Raw genomic sequence first — 19,461 nt, forward strand, 5'->3', positions numbered from 1 at the left:
CAACAGCCAGGCTCTGTCACTTAAAAGAAATGGAAAGACTTAAAAAAAGGGAAGACTAGAGCTAAAGCCAACTTTTAGGAAAGGGCTGTAATAATCCTTTTGTTCAGTTGCAAAGAGCAGGCCACGCTTGCTTATACGGTGGATGTGTTAAACTTACACAGATGAGTGGCCTATTCTGTGACTGCCAGAACAAAGAATCATAGAATCATAGAACGGTTTGGGTTGGAAGGGACCTTAAAGATCATCTAGTTCCAACCCCCCTGCCACAGGCAGGGACACCTTCCACTAGACCAGGTTGCTCACAGCCCCATCCAGCCTGGTCTTGAACACTTCTAGGGAGGGGGCATCTACAACTTCTCTGGGCAACCTGTTCCAGTGTCTCACCACCCTCACGGTAAAGAATTACTTCCTAATATCTAATCTAAATCTACCTTGTTTCAGTTTAAAACCATTCCCCCTCGTCCTATCACTACTTGTCATTGTAAAAAGCCCCTCTCCCGCTTTCCTGCAGGCCCCCTTCAGGTACTGGAAGGCTGGTATAAGGTTTCCCCAGAGCCTTCTCTTCTCCCCTTTACTTTTTCCAGGGGTAAGATATGTATCTATCATGGTAGCAGCATATCCAATACTTGAGCCAGTGAGAAACGTTTATGAGAAGCTGGGGTTTTGTTTTGTTTATAAGGGTGAAATACTGCTTTCAGTTTTTCTCCCGTGAAAATTCTTATCTTTCTATCAAGTTGTTTGGGTTTTTTTTAAATCTTGGTGAAAAAAAAAATTTGTATTTTTTGTTGGACGACATCTGCATTGAGACAGCCAATATTAACACTGCTACAGTTATCCTGGCCAAGCCCTGCACAGGTACCAGCCCTCCTGAAAAGAGGAAGGGTATGCTGAGGCAGAATGGGAACAGCCAGAGAAGCAGCGGCTTGGGAGAGAGGGGCATTAAACAGACCGCAGCGGCCGCACGCAGCTTTCAACATGACCAGCACTGGCAACCGAACACCGAATCACACAAAATGAGACTCTGCAATTACTGAGCCGACAGATCTTCAGCCAGGTACGTGGCCCACTTGAGTTCAGCAAGAAAGCTGAACCCTACGAAATGAAGCTGCTGTGTGCTGAACCAGTTTTCTGCTCCAGCTCCCTGCAGGAGGACAAACTGACAAAGCCAGAGCTGACCCGCAGCTGCCTGGGCATAAATAGGCAGTGATAGAAGCCAAGACGAGCCCACAGTACCCACACAGAGCCATTGTATTTAACATTCGGGTCTTCTCTCCAGCAGTTGTACTGATCCCATTCAAGCCCCACAGCTACCAAAGCACCAAGCCAGAATTCATTTCAGCATTTGGCTCCCCAGCTGTTTTAGTCCCCTTCTGCTCAGCTCATGCAACAGGACTAACACCCACTTAGTAAATACTTAAACAGGAATCCTTCAAAACGTATTCTGCAAAGCAGAAAAGCAAGACGCAGACTTTGAGAGAAGCTGACAGCGCACTACGGAGCTAAAACTAAAAGTCAAACTTGGGATTCATCATTTTTCTGTAAGTCCCTGTTTCTTGTTTCTTTAATTATTATCTTAAGCTTAAGTTGTGTAGCTGTCTTTATCAGGCAGGCATCCATGCTGTCAGCAAAGGGGCACTCCAGACTTCGCCTTCATCCCTAGCTGCCACTCACCACTTCCCTTTTGCTGGCACTAGTGGTTGCAGAAGCCACATTATGGCACAGAGCAGGGACACAGTGTGCCTGAAAACTAAACAGATAAGAAAGGAAAAAAAATATAAAGTTATTTTTCACTGTGTAGACACACAAACACTAATGCTGGCTGAAAAGAAAAATAAAAAGCCAGAAGAAATAAAAGTGTGGACAAGAATGGTGTTTTAAAGTATTTACAAAATTACACTGACAAAAGCAAGGTTTTCAAGTATGGAAAAAGCCACCCAGTAGGATACTGAGCTGACACACTGACCTTGTGAGCTCTGCTTCAGTCTCCCTACATTGACCTTACAGCAGCAACCCTACGGCTTTGAAAATGGCATATTTTTTTAATCACATTTCCTCATGCCTGAGAGGCATAAGTATATTTTTAAGCAGCTCCTAGTGAACAGTTCTGACATTTTGTCCTCCCTGCCCAAAATGGAAAAACATTCCCCTTCACGCAGATGGGCAAGGAGAGGTCAACAAGCTGCATTCGTTACTCGTAACATGCTGCAGTATTCTCAGGATACACACTGGCTGTCACAGCTCAGTGTCACTTAGTCCCTGTGCACACCCCGAGGTCTGGAACCAGCACCTGGCTGGGAGCAGGACCCTGCAACTTAACATCATGTATCCATTCATTTCACAGTCGTGAGATTTTTCTCCCCCATTCCCTGCCCCTCGCACTAGCTTTTGCACAGACTTGTTAATAAATGGGAAACCATTTCAGGTAAAGAGGGTCCCCAGACCCTTATGTGTATATTTTATTTCTAAGACAAAAATAAAACAATCTCTAAAGCATCTACCCCTTACGCAGCTCTCCTAAGCACTAACACAATACACACCAAAACTATACAGCTTCTACACTACAAGACATGAAGTGAGCATACCTTTGGCACTTGTGTGGTCCTAAACTTATAAACAGATGGCTTCAATCCCAGAGTTTTTTTGACAGGGAAAAGCCCAGCTGCTGCCTCAAACATCACAGGCAATAACCACAGCTTGAAAGGACCCTAAAAGCAATGAGGGAAAGCTACACTCCTCCCTCTGCACACAAATTCTACTTGAAAACAGGGAAAAGGTGCTTCCTCAGCCTCTCCCAGTTACAATTCCATCACAACATACAAAACGTCATTTCTTCCCACGAAGCACTGGTGGAGGACTACGTTCTCCCAAGCATACTGCATGAGCACCATGACTATTTCCACCTGAAAGAAGGATGCGGAGTCAAATCCACCTGATGAGAACAGAGGGAAAGAAAAACTCTGGTAAGAGGAAAGGACTGAAGGAGACTTCTGGCCTGTATCTGCCCCCAGCAGAAAACCTGCAAGGCATTTTAAATTTCATGCCATCAATTCTCCATGAAATGCTGTATTCTACTATATAGTGCGTAGTATTCTTCAAGGCTTCTGTGTACTCCTACAACCAAAGATGATGGGCAGAAGCAGGTATGGAGCAGCACGTTCACAGTCTAGGACTCAGTCTGAGAACCCAACGCAGCAGGTTGATTTCTGCAAGATGCCAAGCACTGACAAGATCCCTTTAACCCAAAGCAACTCCAGAAACCATAATCAGCTCACTACTTAAGGCATCCATTTTTGATGGGTCTGGCCAAAGCAAATCACCAAGTGAGAGACAGCAGAAGCAGTCAGATGCAGAACTAATAGCATTACTCTGGAATAGAGATTTCTAGTCTGTTCACTCAATTCTTGTCTTCTCCATCATGAAGAAATCAGAGAGAAAACAGCACTTCAGTTTACTCCCTCCTACAAGCTCTATCTCTGATCCCACATACAAATCTAACTGTGCAAACTTTACCAAGCAGAACACTTGACATCAAAAAGTCACTACTGCAGCTCGTAGTAACGCATTTTACAACTGAGCTGGTTTCCATCCCTCCAACGACTTCTTTCTGCTTCCTTCTCATGGTTTGACACTTCATTAGTAGGTACCCAAACTAAACCACCTCAGTTAATTAATAGCCCAAGCAGTTTTACCTGCTTCAGCTCACTGCTTTCCCCATATCCTTCGCCCCCCTTTCCAAAGGCATGAAAAGGTTAACAGACATCACCAAAAACAGTCTACTGTGCAAATACGAAAATATTTGATGTTGCTTGTTCTTCTGAGCATGTCAAGAGAAGTACAGAGTAACAGACTCACTTCTGAAGTCAGTGATGGCAGGTGACTACAAGAAGTAACAGAAAGGCACTGTCTTCTCCAGCTGATAGGACAGAGCTTAACAAACCAACTTCAGGCAAAGGGAAAGGAGGCTACAGCTATGACTTGCAATTCAAAAAAAGCAACATTTTTTCTTGTGCAACATTATTCCACAGGAAAAATAAGCTGAGATAAATGACCCTGCAAACCACAAAAAGTGCACATGCCTAATCGGTGGAGTTGCCCAAATGTCAGCCAGAAAGACAAGGAAAACCCTGAAAAACATTCATATATAGCAACTACATTTGCAACACACACATTGAGGGTTTTCTAGTTAATACTAGTTTTCAGTTCAACAGAGCACAGGACCAATGGAGGGATAGGCAGTGCTCCAGACTAGAAGCTTTAACCCAAACACGCAACACAGTTTTCAGAGTACCTTATACTGGGGTTGCTCATACGCAGCTCTACCTTTCCTGTGTCCTACCTGCATCCAGGGCAAGTAAAGCAGTGTACTGAAAATGAACTGACATATCTCACTACACAAGCAGATGCTGATAAATACAAAGAGTTTTCTCAATGGTTTCCAGACAAGACATATGTGGAAAATTATTTTACTTGTTGCTTTGAGCACCGGAGGAGTCTGCCAAGACAAACACTTCGGTGATAAGCACTACAGACCTCACAGTAAAAGAAAGTCTGGAAGTCAGAGCCCATGGTCAGATAAAAGCCAGCCCACAAGGGGAAGGTACAGTGAAGATAGCAGCTACCATAAAAGCATTCAGATGTTTAACTCTGCCAGGAAATAGACACCACCATGTCCTAACGGAGCTGCTGAAGACCATGTAGAAAGAGTGGAGCCCAGGCCTCCGACTGCCATTCCAGTCCAGTCTCCCAAACACAGCCCTCAAGGGATAACAAAATGCAATCATGAAACAACAGCCAGCCCAAACAAGTCCAAAGCACAAGAAAATGTCACATTTCACCAAGTATCAAAAAGACCTGCAGCTGTTATTGTTTACTTAGCCAGCACACCAAAGATTTACACCATTTGCAGTTCTAGCTTTCTGTGGTCTCTTTTATAGCCTTTGTACCAATAATACCAGGTCCTATGGGCTAGACAAGGTGTTTCAGTGGGGCTAAATATCTTAAAAGACTTTCAAGCTCAGCTATTGGTCAGTCCCAAAATAGCTTTCTAACTACACAGCCTCTCCAACTTACCCTCACTAAAGAAGCAGCCAGAGCAGGAGCCCAGTGGAACCCATGCTTTCCTCCTCACTGAAAGGTTAGACAGTCAAAAAAGACAGAAAAAAAAAAATTGTACTTTTACTAGTACCTCAGTGCAAAACCAGTAAAAGGACCTTGATTAGAAGCACAGTTCCACTGCACACCCTTGTATTCACACGCCCATAAATCATTAATCCACAGACTTCAAGAAATGTCCTTTGAAGGGTCTAAGCTGCCAGGGAGTCGCGTAAGATCATTGGATAATTCAGGGTGGAAAGGACCTCAGGAGGTCTGTAGCTGAACCTCCTCAAAGCAGGGTCAGCTCTGAGATCAGACCAGGTTGCTCAGGGCTTTACCATGTCACATCTTAAAACCTCCAAGAACAGAGTCTGCACAAACTCTCTAGGCATCCTGTCCCACTGCTTCATAGTCCCCAGCATGAAAAAGTTTCTCCTTTTGTCCAGACTGAACCTCATTCGTTTCAGTTTTTACCTGTTGTCTCTCTCCTCTGCTATGCAACGGAGAAGAACCTGGCTTCATCTCCTCAATAACCTCCTCATAGGTATCAGCAGACTGCTTATTAAAGATCTCCCTGAAGCAATCTCTTCCATAAGCTGAACAAGCCCATCTCCCTGAGCTCTCTTCACAAGACAAGTGCTCCAGCTGCCACCCCAGTGGCCCACTGCTGAAGGTGCTTCAGTTTAGCCATGTCTTTCCTGCATTGAGGAGCCCAAAACTGGACACAGTGTATTAGCTGAGATCTAAGGAGTGCTGAGTAGAGGCGGATAATCGCTTTGCTCAATCTACTGGCTGTGCTTCTGTTAATACAGGCCAGGATATTGCTGGTCTCCTTCACAGCAATGGCACATTGCAGGCCCATGGTCAGCTCGCTGCCCACCAGGGCCCCCAGGGCCTTTCCAGCAGAGCTGCCCCCCAGGCAGGCAGCCTCCAGCCCCTGTCATTGCAGGGGGCTCTTCTTTCCTGAGTGCAGGACTTTTCATTTGCTCTTGTTGGATTTCAGAAGGTTCCTGTCAGCCCATTTCTCCCGCCTGTCTATGTCTTCCTGAATGGCAGCCCGGCCCTCAAGTGTATCAGCTGGTCACCCAGTTTGGTGTCATCTGCAAACCATGAGAACATGCACTCCATCACCTCCTCCAGGCCCTTGATGAAGATCTTAAACAGGACACATCCCAGGACAGACCATGAGATCACACGACATAGGGGCTGTGCCGCAGGCAGCCATGAGGATCTTTCTCCCCTTCTCTTGCACAGGTATCAGTTACTCTGTTTTTACTCTTCCAAAGTAATAGAGATTAAATCTTTCACACTCCCAATACAGCTCCACAGAATCATCTGGCCAACTATGCTGCGACACACCAAATTACTCAGTCTCCCTGGAACATCAGTGCCCATCCCCTATGCATTCAGTACAAAAGCGGAATTTCTCAGCTCAGACAGTTTCAATGTAATTGTGTTTGCGTTCTTGGAGAAACCTCTTACCAACCACTGGATCAACAGCGTATTTGTTTAGCAAATGAAGGAACCCAGTGAGGATGCCTTCTATCAAGATTCTGGGCAGTATAGCATCTGCACGTAATGCCATTCACAGAATCACAGAAAGTTAGGGATTGGAAGGGACCTCGAAAGATCATCTAGTCCAATCCCCCTGCCGGAGCAGGATTACCTAGACCATATCACACAGGAACGTGTCCAGGCGGGCTTTAAATGTCTCCAGAGAAGGAGACTCCACAGTCTCTCTGGGCAGCCTGTTCCAGTGTTCAGTTACCCTCACTGTAAAGAAGTTTTTCCTCATATTTATGTGGAACCTCCTGTGTTGGGAAGAAAAGTCACTCACTGAAAACCACAATTTGTTTTACCAGTTTGTCCACAGAAAAGAAAATCAACAAGTGTTCTCCACTGGCTAAAGAGCTAACCAAGAAAGACTTTTTACCAGATGCTGACCTAGCTTGGCAAATTTAGGTGCCTGTAATCTGTTTGTTAACATGTAAATGACAAGAATTAAGGGATCAGAAATATAGAGTTGGAAAGACAGTATAAAACAAACACCTTAAATGTCAGAGTCATGGCTTGGTCCTGGTCCAAGCATAGCTCCCTAGTCTTCTTATTGCTCTTACTACTGATGTCAGCAGAGCAACAGCCACCACAGTTTAGTTTTTGAAACTAAATGATACGAAGCTAAATGATACTGAGGATCCAAGGTGATGATTTAAACTATGGCTCCTCACTGTGCTAATGCAGCTACAGCTGCAGTGCTGCAGTAAAACTGGGCATTTTCAAGACAGTGGTCTAATTAAGCACATCATAAGTGGTCAAGAGGGAAACTATTAGTCTGAATCTGTGTGAGCAGGCAGAGGAAAAACTCACAAGCACTCAGTTATCCCAGACACATCATGGAAACAAATATATACCTTTCTCCTTCAATCATACAGCAGAAAGTGGATACCAAGGCCAGTCACTCTTCCCTTCCCATAACCATATGTCTCTCTCCCTGATGAGGGACCCTCAAAAAATCCAGCTCCACAGAATCAGAGAAATGTTGCTTGGAAGGACCTGCCAAGGTCCAGCTTGAAGCTAAACTATTGCCACACTAGATAAGGTCAGTCATGACTGCTTCTCCCTTTCCACACGTTAAAAAACCCTATCAGTTTGTGTGGCAGACTGCCTCTCTGCTATAGAGGCAGCAGGTCTGGTATGCTCCCAGACAATTGTCACCTGGCACAGCAGGACCATTTGGAGCATGACATCCGGCACCCAATTAAAATGCAGTTTCCCAATGATACGGCTCCATTATACACGCTTTTTTAATTACCTAATTAGAGTGTCAAGATCCCTGTCAGACCAAATTCAGTAGAGATCCAAGATACATCTATAGTATTAGCATTCTTGCAGCCTGCCCAATTTTCCAATGGAACCAATTCACTTTAACAATACTGAGAGCCATATACAGGGAAGAAGCCAAACTGTAATCCTGAGGGGCAATTTTATAACCCTGTTCCTGAGGAGGAATATTAAGCAGAAAATGCAAGCCTGGATGCCCTGGTACTTTGTCCTATTCTACCATCTCTGAAGAAAATCCTGTCAATTTTGTAAAGCCTCTAAATCCATCTGCTGGTCTAGGCAAGCCAGAGAGCAAACAACGCTATTCTATTTTAAAATGTCAGAAGTGTCTGCGTCTGTTTAATAACACAAATGCATACATCTGCCAAACAGACCTAGTGGAAAGACACTTTCTGAGGATTACACATTCTTCTATTTAAAGACAGAAAAAAAGACACCGTGCCTTCACACAGACACCAGAATAGCTCTCCTCCTCATCCAGCTCTCACAGTCTCCTTCCTTACTCCAAAGAAATTGTGTACGCAATCATCTCAGCTAATTAAAAATTAGCAATAAGGCCATATGGCAGCTACAATGGAAAATACACTATTTCTTTTTTCAGTGGATTTCATTATGGTTCAACCACGCAATGAAAGAAGTACTAAAGAAGGAACTGGAATTGTAGGAGCCAGAACAGCTTGCTTGTTTTATAACCAAAATGCAGTATACATTGAAAAGAGATTTTAGAAGAGTTTATATCTGATTGCCAGACAGGTCTTGGGGATTATAAAGAAGCCTTTTTTAACTTGGAGAAACAATCACTGAGAGGCAAAACAGAATTCCCAAAGATCCTGTTGCTCGTCACTAGCAAAGCCAAAACCAAAATCTCGTCCCATGGCCTCCCCTCTCAGCCTCAGGGCTCTGGAGAGGGGTCTGCAGTGGGTGCATGGAAACAAATCATGTGTACAGGATTTATAATTAGAAGCTTCATTGTGTGGATGTATGTTCCTCCACAAGGAAGTGACAGTGATTTAAGAGCCTGAAGAGTACAGAGCCACTGCTCTAGGCCAGTAGATGCTGCCAGGTGTGCATGTTCTCTCCACATCTGGTTTTCACAGTAAGACTTAACCAGGTTCAAATTACAAAACCCTAAAACCACGTATGTTAGCCATAACACTTTTCCAGCTAACCTAGACATACACAACAGAAGTCACGAATTTTGGGCTGCAGCTTTCTACTTGGCCAACAGAAGAGTCCAAATTAGGATATCTATACCTAAGCAGGCTGAATACGCTTCACCCTGGAGAGATCACTTGGCCACTGATCTACTAGTTGTGCAACTCAGAGGTTCCTGTTCCCACTTCCCCTCCAAGCTCAGCCGACCCCCAAAGATAAATGGGGATCACTGTCACCCACGTAAGAACTGCTGGTTTAAGATCCCTCACACGCAGCCCCTCCTGTGATGGTGGGGACAGCATGCACCATCCCTGAGTGGCCTGTCCTGCAGCAGAGGTCCCAGCATCCAGCACTCCTCCTGCAGGCAGCCTAGAAAAGTCCCCTGAAAAGCAGGGCTCTCCCACTGCTCACCCTGCCCCTCCTTCCCTTCCACTTAGCTCCTCCTCACCACAACACATGCCATGCTTCCCTCCACTGCCCAGGGCAAGAAGTGCAGATGCTGCCTACGACAGTGACCAGAGGCAGGTACACCGCAGCCACCGGGACAGCACGTAAAGCAAAGGCCAGTGCATGTGTGCCACATGCACCCCGGGGAAAACCTGCCGCAGATGCACACGCTTTGCAAGTTACAGCAAACAACTCTGACAACCGTATCAGTTGATTATACCATGCCCTGAGGAAAAAAATAAGGTTCCTCAGTGACAATGTGTATAAATAACACATTTCACAGAGCAGACAGAGGACGTAGGAAGGAGAGGACAAGCAACTACCAAAGTCACCACACAAAAGAGCTCAATTAAAGGGCTGTGCAGAGTGAGGCATCTTTCAGTGGACACCATGACAGCTGACCAGAACAGAGCCCGTGCAGCAGTCACATCCAGACACTGGCACAGGTCAGATCTTTCTCTGGAGCCATGTGGTTGACTTTCAGGTCTCTGGCTTCTACAACAAAATACCCAGATCCCGTTAGTTCAAAGAACCTGGAGGTTTGCTGAAGTCATGACTGCTGTAATGAGCAGAGGTCAGCACAAGCAGAAGCCTTTGGGAAACAAGCCTTCCCTCCCTTCTTTTTCTCTTTCTGGCCTTCAGGTCTCCTGAAACGACTTTGAGGAGTTTGAAGGCTGGCCCTTAGCCTGCTGCTGCAGTGAAGACCTTGCCCCATCAGCATAAGAACATGGACAGGCTGAAAATGCTGAAAAGGGAACAAGACTCCAGGGCTAAGAAGGCATGCACAGAGCCTCCTGCATTGCCAGCAGCAGCAAGGGTGAGAAGGATCACAAACAGATGATGTTATAGGAGAGGCAGAAAATTCCTCCTCCTTATGATACGTCAGTGTCTCTGTACGGTCGTACGTCCACATCAAGACATGATGTCCCAGGAACCCTGACACAGACAACCTCTCAGGTACGTGTTTGCAGGCCAAGATTTCTAGTGGTGCTCAAGAGATTTGTACTCTTGACTCCCTTTGAAAATGAACAGCAATTTTGCATCCAAATCCCTCATGAGCAGCTTGAAGTACCAGCTACACTGGCACTTCCACAGCTACAAACTTGAATCTCCTCAGCTGTGTCCATGACACTTGCATGCATAAGGTACACACACTAAATTTCCTTCCCAGTTGAACAGCAAAGCTGTAACTGCTGAAACACCAATTCTTGCAATCGCCAGACTCTGCCTCATGCTGGTCTTGCCATAGACCACGTAACCCTGGATCCCCTAGCAACAAGTTGTTCTGACATGCTTTTGCAATGGAAAGAGCTTGCCAGCTAATCTCCCAAATCTCCTAACATCACACTATAATCCAAAGCTCAAAGCAGCACGTTGGAAAACTCCACCAGCTTCATCTGTTTTCAGATCAGCTGGCCTGTAACAGTTTTTAAAGTATATAAAAAGACATTTAGCAGTGTTATGCATAACTATACTAAATCTTCTGGACTCCTGCACTGCTGCCGTGCAGATCAGTAGGATGCATTTATATTAATAAAGAGATCTTAAATATTACAACTCTTAAATAAAAAAACAAGTATTTAAGTCCGTATGATACAATGCATTGCAGAACACAGCCTGATCTCCCTGCACAGATCCACCAGTGGGACCACAAATCCCCCCCTTCACACCATCCAGCAGAAAGCATCTGCACAGGCTTTGCATAAAGTCATGACTTGGCAGCTCCCCCCATTCGTATCAGGTCCACGTGCAGCCCTCCATACACCGAAGTCTCACAGGGCTCACCCACATGCTCCTCAAAACAAACAGCCAGATGCCAGCTTCTAGAAGTCTCTCCCAAGATATTAGTATTAATAAAATCTTTAGAAGAAACTAAAATAAACAGCTATCACCGAACAAGTGCCTTTAAGTAAGGGTAGACTCATTTTTAAGGAGAAAAAGGAGTCTCTTTCCAAATCTCTGCATTAGTACTTTTAAGAAATTCTAAAATCTGGTTTTGGAAAATTAAAAGTGTTGATAACCACCTTGCTAAGGTCTGTGATGCAACATAACAATGTTCCTACAATGAATCTTACATTAATGACTGCAACTCTGAAAATAAAACAACTTCAAAATGTTTGTTTTTCTTAAATAAAAGTAAGTCACTTTCTTCAATCCACTACTGGAGAGCTACAGAGCTATTTCGCATACCTTGCTGCATCCTGTCTGGAAGAAAGCTTTCAGCTGTAATTCAAAACTCTATTGTCTCACAGTGAGACTGTGCCTAAAGCTGTGTTGGGCGAACCATCCCAGCCTAGCAGCAGTTACAGGAGAAAAACGTGGGGTTTATGACACCATTAAAAGGATGATTCCTGCGCACGTAAAGTTCATTTCGGTTGAGACACTGACACAAGTTATATCGACAGTAGGGCTTTTGCCAGAAAAGAACAGTGTGAGAACGCAAACTGTCACTGCTATAGCAAGAAAAGACTGAAACCAGACCTGGTCAGAGGTCCGTCTAAGCTCCACAGAAGAAACTCGGCAATTAGGCTACACAGGTTCCAACTGGAAATTTAGGTCTCTCTGTGTTTAAATTAGTAGTAGAAAGGATAACAAATTGAAACTGAATTTGCATATGTCTGCACACAGTCTTTCTATGGATACATACACGCCTAGAACAGTATGTATCTTCAATATAATCATATGCAAATTCCTCTCTTAAAAAGCAAGTAATTCTGCTTATCCTGTTTGGATATTGCAGCAGCAGTAACCCACTACAATGCACAAACACACTTCCCCAGGCCAGTATCCTCTCAGACTGCAGCAAACATACTTCTGTGAACCAGGACAAGAGAATTAGACCGTACATACTTTGTATTTGTCTAATCATCTGACTAAGAATTCACTGGCACATACTACAAGCACAGAAAGTAAGTTAAGATGGGGGTGAGCTCCAACACTGGTCTACTGAAAGGAAGAGCCTTAAAAACACATTGAATATCAGGTCAGGAGACAGTAAGAAGCAACCAGCTTATCTCAGACTGCAGCTCAAGGATCTGCAAGAGGCGGATTTGCTCATGAAGCTTCCTGTTGGGTGAGAAATACAAGACCAGCCAGCACCCTGCAAGCTACCTGGCACTTCACCGCTACTCAGAAATGCAGACATGCCTCAGGACAAAAGCTAGAATGCAGGCACCACATCAGTAGCACACCTCCATCCTGACCTTTCTAGGCACCAAGGGAATGCCCAAGTCCCAGTTCTTCAGTATCAGAGAGGTTAGAGTAATTACTCCACCAGTACCAGATCATAAAGTAGGATACATGGGCACAGCCAGTATGAAACATAATCTGCAATGGTCAGGAATGGTTGTGATCAGGACAAATCCCAGGCATGAATGTGACCAACATGAGCGTCACCTGCAAGGTGACTGAAGATTGAGTTAAGCTTGCCTTACAGCTTTACATCTTTTTAGGATCTATTGAACAGGCATCTTTCAATATTGTTTTAAAGCTAAATACATTTGTTAGAAGTCTCAGCCACCAGGCAGTGGCTAAAGCAAAGGTGCAGCACATTGAGACAGAGAAGTTAATTTTTTTGCAGTCTGCTTACAGAGATACTTCTCTGGAGACTGATTAATAGACATCATTAAAAAGAGATTTTAACTATTTTCAGTATACTATATTCAAATGAAAGATGAGATCCATTTTCTAAGCAAGTCCAACTCCCCTATCCAGTTGTGTCCAAGGGTATGCCTTACAGACTTGAGATGTGCTCATCAATACAAAGGCAATGAAGTAGAACTGCTTTTGAACCTCTTCCTCCAGAGAGCAATTACCCACATAAGCAGTCCCATCAGTTTCAAAGGAATGATAAAGAAACTGTTTCCTCCAATTTAATTCTGCTGTGGAGCTTATTTCCTCATGTTCTTCGCTCCAGAAAGCCAAAGTGGATCGGGCAGTACAAGCAGTCCCACCTGAACAATTCGGAGATGGGTTTTAGCATGTGCAGAGCTGTGAGAAACAGGCAGATTACTCAGCACCTTTGCCTAAGGATCAGGGCACCAGAGAGGACTCAGGAGATACAGTTTCTTTCCCTGGCTTTGTCACTGGCTTGCCAGATGACTTGAACAAATCACTTCCACTTCCTCACCCTCCACCTTTTCTCCCTGCAAAACAGAGGCAACAACTGCCACCTTTCTCTGGGAGAAAAATCGTGCCATCTAGTGAAACAGGCATCTTCCAAGCTATTTACCAAACTGGTGTGCCTGCAGGCAAACGCAACAGCAAACTTTTCACAGCCACACCATCTCACTGTCACACTGAGCCACAGACCCCAAGAACAATACTTTAACCTCCCTTGATATGCATAAAACCTTCATTATTCTTCAGCTGCTGTTGCAATAATCCTGCCCTCTGTAGCACTGTCATCTCTCTCCTCCTTCCTCCCCCTCCTATTGATTTCATCAGGCACAACAGATCGCTCTTTTCTGGAGCAGTTTCCTCACCCCTATGCCCACCCTCAATCCTGTCACTGGGAAACAACACTAATCAATTAAGTCTGTTGTATTTCTCTCACTGACTCCTCCGTATAGGCTATATATACACACACACATACACAGATACAATAATAGAAGGTTTATTTAGCCAAACACCTGCTGCACAGATCTTTCATACAATGTGATACGAGGAAAAGAAAACAAAGTTTTGCAAGCAGGCTTGGAGCGAAGCTTGCAGCAAAACCCCTACTTTATTTCAGTACAAAGACATCACTCTGGACGACAGTAAAGGGCAGATTTTTTTTTAAGTCCCTTTTACACTTTGACATGAAACACAGCACTATCTGAAATAGTATCTTCTACAGGGTCTGAAAAGAAGCTAAGGGATCATCTAGCTTACAAACTGTGTCCTGCTATGGGCCCTGCCAGCACCCCAATAGTTTCCTAAAGTGGATTTTGGAGCTTCTGAACAGGTGTGATAAGTTTATTAATCACATTACAGATGTGGCACATCTTGAATGCCCAAGATAGACCTAGACAGAGCCATGTCACAGTAAGATCAGGCAAACTTAGATTTTTGCAGATTCCCACATAGCCTCATGGAGGGGGGCCGAGAGAAGTAAAAACGAAGCAGTCCCACAAGCACTGGAACTAACACAGTTAAGGAGGTGTGTCATGACTGATGGTAAGATTGAGAATGCACATCTCCATGCAGTGCTCTCCTCACAGACAGGTCCTTTCTCCAGCCGTGTCCCTCCCACATGGGCCCTCCAGTAGCATGTAAGGGTTGAGCTCATCTGCAGGTTTTCCTGCTGCAGGACTCCACTAAGGTCTTTCTATTGTCACTCATTGGTGATCCATTTTGACACAATCTGCAGTCATTTAATAATCCTTAAAACCGGTAGTTTTCTCTCAGGGACATTTTTAGCCAAACTATGGGTTAAAAATACTCCTGGGAAGGAAGAGGAAGGGAGGAGCCAAACAGACAGTGAGATCACGCTCCCCGTATTTCCATAGGAAACCAGGGTAAAAATGGGTTCCCCTTGAACAACGGTGGCTGCTGTTTCTTTTAAGTCAGGGCTGCCTAGTAAGTCAGTTCAGCCATAAAAATTCAGAAACATAAATATAAGGTGTAATGGTGTGAAGCAGAGGTTCAAGGTAGAAATTCAAAGGCTTCCTCGAACGTGTAGGCAACCTATCGAATTTGACTTAAAACATTGATGAATTTGACCTGAAATCTTAACCCTACCTCACCTACTGGCACCCTCTTACAAAGTGCTATGTCACGCCATACTGCCAAAGCAAGAGCAGCAGCAAAGTTGTTTACATGCTACAAGAAATACCTTGAATACTGGCACAGTGACTATCACCAGCGTACCTAGGAACCTTATTTATCCTCCCGTCATAAAGAAAGAGTATGAGCTTAACGCTGGCCGCCTTGATAAGCCTAATGAACCCTCCTCTCCCAATATAGCCTCTCTAAAAATAGATTGCAGCATGTTATAAAGTAGTTAGCCAAAAAAACATTTAAATTTAGTTGCTTATGGGTTGGTAGCCACACATTATGGTTATTTATAACACAGCTGCCACCCATGATTAAAAAAAGAAAACCACATAAGTAACAAACGAAAACTTTTCCAGTAACAGTATAAGGATCTTTGAGCTGCATGGCTCAGAAGTTTTGCACAAAGAAGAAAAGGATGAATATAACTGGATTACAGCTCCTGCACAGACCAGGTTAAAGGCCATTACATAAATACAGCTGGGATGGTGCTAGCAGGCCTGTATTTACACTACGATACAAAACACAGGCAGTGAAAGCAAGACATATAAAGAGCCCTCTGGCTTGCTTGCTTTTCATGCTGTTAGAGGCAGAGGGGGCAAAAATGACTTTTGATTGTGGGAAATCAGCAGCCAGCACTTCCATTTGCTGTGGTGGAGAGCAGTTGGTGGAGCGGGCAGTACTCACTCCGGGAAGACCACTCTGACCTCTGCTGGTCCCCGCAGAGGAACCCAGCAGAAACTGCCTGAGGGAGGAGGAAGGGAGGAAAACTCCAGGGCAAAGCAGTTCCCAAGCCCACAGGAGAAGTTGACCACATGGCTCCTATATGGTCTGTCAACTCATTCAAGGAATGCCACTCAGATGAGCTTTCAATTTACTTCTGCTTCACGCTCACATACAAAGATCCCGTTTCTAGCCCTGAAATTTGCTCCTGCAGCTGCCCAGGTCCTACCACAAGCCATGGACCAGCCTCTCTCCCCCCTGGTGCTGACCCCACCCCACCACCTCATCACCGCTTAGCCCTTTGCCCCCTCCAGTTTCACAGCCGTCGTTTGGACAGCCTGCATTTGAGAGCTATCCCACTGGGTAAAAAAGCACAAAATGTGCCTTTCTCTGGCCTTAAAACTGCCAATGGAGGAAAACGTAAAAGGGTAATAAGGCATTTCCCCTTACAACGAAGGGCCTCAGCCGCCTGCATCCCCACAGCGCTGTGTGTAGGCACATCGCACCCAACGGGCGCCTCCACGGGCTGGCAAACGGCCTTTTCTCCCTTCGCATTTTCAGACTGGAAGGAATACTCAAACCAAAAGCTGAGTCACATGTTCCAGTTCCCTCCCCGTCACACTGACAGAAGCGTGACCGCCACGCTTTACCGCAGCAGTGGTTCCCCACTAAGTACTGAGGGCCGTAACCACAACGGGCCCTTCCACCGCCAAGAGTAGGCAAAATAATGGACAAACTCGGCAAAACAAGTGGGTGGCCCGTTCCAAAAGCAGTCGCCTCAAAAACATCGCCTAGCAATGCCAAAATTTCTCATTTAAGAAGGGACGCTGCCAACCTGTTTAAGCTGAGAAGTCACCTTTGAAAGAAATACACTCTTTCAGAGCGTGAGGTCGGCATCCTCCAGTGAAGGTGAGTTTTCTCCACCGTCTTCCTTCAGAAGCAAATGAGATCACCAGGAAGGCACAACCGCTTCTGCTGCTCCTCAGCACAACCACATTGGACAAACTTGATTAAAAATAGATAATAAAGGAAATAGCAGTAAGCCACACCAAAACAGTCAGTAGAAGGAAAAGGAAGCAATTTCCTTGAGACAGGTTTTGAGGCCAAATTTTTATTTCTAAATATTAAAAAGCTGCCTTCTAAATGTTGCTGGCAATTGATAGACTCAATATGGGTAAAACATGTGCTCGCTCAACAGCCAGCTGAAAGGAGGCTGAAATTCGCATTACGTCCCTAACCCGACACCCATCACACACTAGAACAAAACCAAGGCCAGAAAGTCTACATTTCATTAAAGCGTAAGGCAAGGACACCCAATTTTCCTGTTAGCAGATGGCAGCAGTTTGGGGGTAACGTGGAGGAAGAGTTTCTCCGCAAAAGCCAGTATTTGGTCAGAGAAGCAGAGGAGGACAGTACGCCGTCCTCGGAGGAGACGACACTCAGGAGAAAGGTACACTCTGTGTATACAGGGCTGGACTGCCTTTATCAAGTCCAGAGGCAACACGCCGTCCCCGTCTACAACAATAACAAAAAAAAAGTCATGTTGCTTGAGAGTAAACAGCGCTATCTCCGTACAGCTTCTGGTGCGAGCAGATCGCTGTGAGAACGCCTCGCACGCGTGCCCCCAACGCGAGGAGGCCAGGCCGGGGCTGCAGCACAAGGCGAGTCCGCGCAGAGGCACCTGCCCCGCACAGCGTCAGGGGTGGGTGTGCAGTGGGGGCTCAGCCACCCCAACACAGGTGCCAGCCCACTGGGCTCGGGCTGAGGGAGCTTCTCCAGGCTCCCCGCACCACAGGGGAAGGCTAAGGCCTCCCTGCACGGCTGGCACCCACTGTGCTGGCGGTGACAACCCACATGAACACAGCTGATACACCCCGGTGTAAGTGTACTAGTGCAAAATCCTGGTGCTCGAGGGCTACGTGTTTTTGCTGAATGTATTTGGTTACAAAAACCACTCTGGGCAAAGTATGTACACCAACATAAAACCTATGGATGAAGCGGGCCTGGAACGAAACACGGGTGGATTTAATCGTTCCGTCGTGGCTTCCTCAACTCTCAGACTAGAAGAAACGACGCCCACAGTCTCCTTGGTCACCAGAAGTTTATTTTACAGCAGAAAGCGGCTTCGGGGGTTCCCCTCCCGGCAGCGGGTGGGCGGGCGTACGAAAAGGGGAGCCGGGAAGCGGCGGTGCGAGCTGCCGAGCCCGCCGGCGCCCTCGAGGTCACCGATGAACGGCCACCCCACAGCGGCGTGCGGCGGGAAGCGCCGGGCGCTGCCAGGCGCAGGGACCTCCCGGCAGCCCTCCCGCCCCCCAACCGCCCGCCCGCGGCTCTTGGGGCCCCGCGGGCCGCACGAAGACCCCTCCCGCCGCGCCGCCGCCCCCAGCCGGGCTGAGGACGGGCGAGGCCCCGTGCCGCGCCGGGAGGCAGACCGCCGCCGCGCCGGCCCCGCCTGCAGCCCCCTCCGTGGGGGCTGGCGAACAAAGGGGGTCCCTGCCCGCAGCCTGCCGCCCGCCCCCGCCGCAGGCTTGCCGCGGAGGGACGGGACGGGACGGGACGGGGGAACCGCTGCAAGTCGCGCCGGTCGGATGCACTTTTCTTCCTCCCCTCCGCGCGGGCGAACTCACCCTCCTTGGCTTTCTTCTTCCTCGCCAGGGTCCCGCCGAGCTTGCCCAGGAACGACTCGTCTTTCTTCATCCTGTGAGGCCGCAGCGTCGGGGATCGGACGGGAGCGGCGGACATCGGCTTTACCGGGGGGTGACCGGGAGAGCCTGCCCTGCCCTGCCCGGGGGCTGAAGCGGCCCGCGAAGCCGAACAAAGCCCGGGAGCGGGTGAATCACCCGGCCAGCCGCGACCGAGAGGGGAGAGCCGTCAGCGGGAGGCGGGGGGTGTGCGAGCCGGCGCCGCACGGAGGGCGGGGGGCGGGCTGGGAGCCGCTGCCGGCGGCCACAGCGCCCTGCCACGGCCGGGAAGTCCGCGGGAGGCGGGGGCAGACTGCCACGACGAGCCGGCCCCGCCGCCCTGGGCGCCCCTTGAGGGGCCGCGGGGCGGTGACCGCCCTGGGGAGTTGCCCGAGGGGAACCCCCTGCCCGCGGGCACCCAGCCGGCCTCAGGCAAACATCGCAGCCTTACCTGTCGGGAGGTTTCTTCCCTCTTCGGCTGTGCTGGGACGGCTGAGAAAGGGGGCCGGGGGTCGGACGCGCCGCAGCTGTGCGTGTGCGCTTGCGGCCTGGCAGGGGCTGCGGTACCCCGGGCCTCGCACCCAGGCACCGGCAGATGCACAGGGACCACGTGGGCCAAACCCACGAAGGTGGAGAAAAAGTGGGTAAAAAGCATCACAGAAATGCAAAGCCCTGAGTCCCATCACAGCCAGACCAGCAGACAGAATTGAGGGCAAACTCTTAAGAGTGTGCCATTTGTCAGGGCTCTGCTTAGCAGCTTCTT

The 19,461-nt window shown here is 47.2% G+C and overlaps 1 protein-coding gene across 1 annotated transcript in view; it reads right to left on the reverse strand.

Annotated features, from left to right (window-relative positions):
- The window catches only part of PARVB (parvin beta), a 65,441-nt gene extending 46,512 nt beyond the window's left edge, over positions 1-18,929 (reverse strand). The window contains exon 1 of the mRNA XM_068401246.1: positions 18,645-18,929. Coding sequence (XP_068257347.1) covers positions 18,645-18,759 — 115 coding nt within the window. The 5' untranslated portion in view covers positions 18,760-18,929. The remainder of the gene's footprint in view (positions 1-18,644) is intronic.
- Between the last annotated feature and the right edge of the window lie 532 nt (positions 18,930-19,461).

This window comes from Nyctibius grandis, chromosome 5 (genome assembly GCF_013368605.1).
Source record: "Nyctibius grandis isolate bNycGra1 chromosome 5, bNycGra1.pri, whole genome shotgun sequence".
Taxonomy (NCBI): domain Eukaryota; kingdom Metazoa; phylum Chordata; class Aves; order Nyctibiiformes; family Nyctibiidae; genus Nyctibius; species Nyctibius grandis.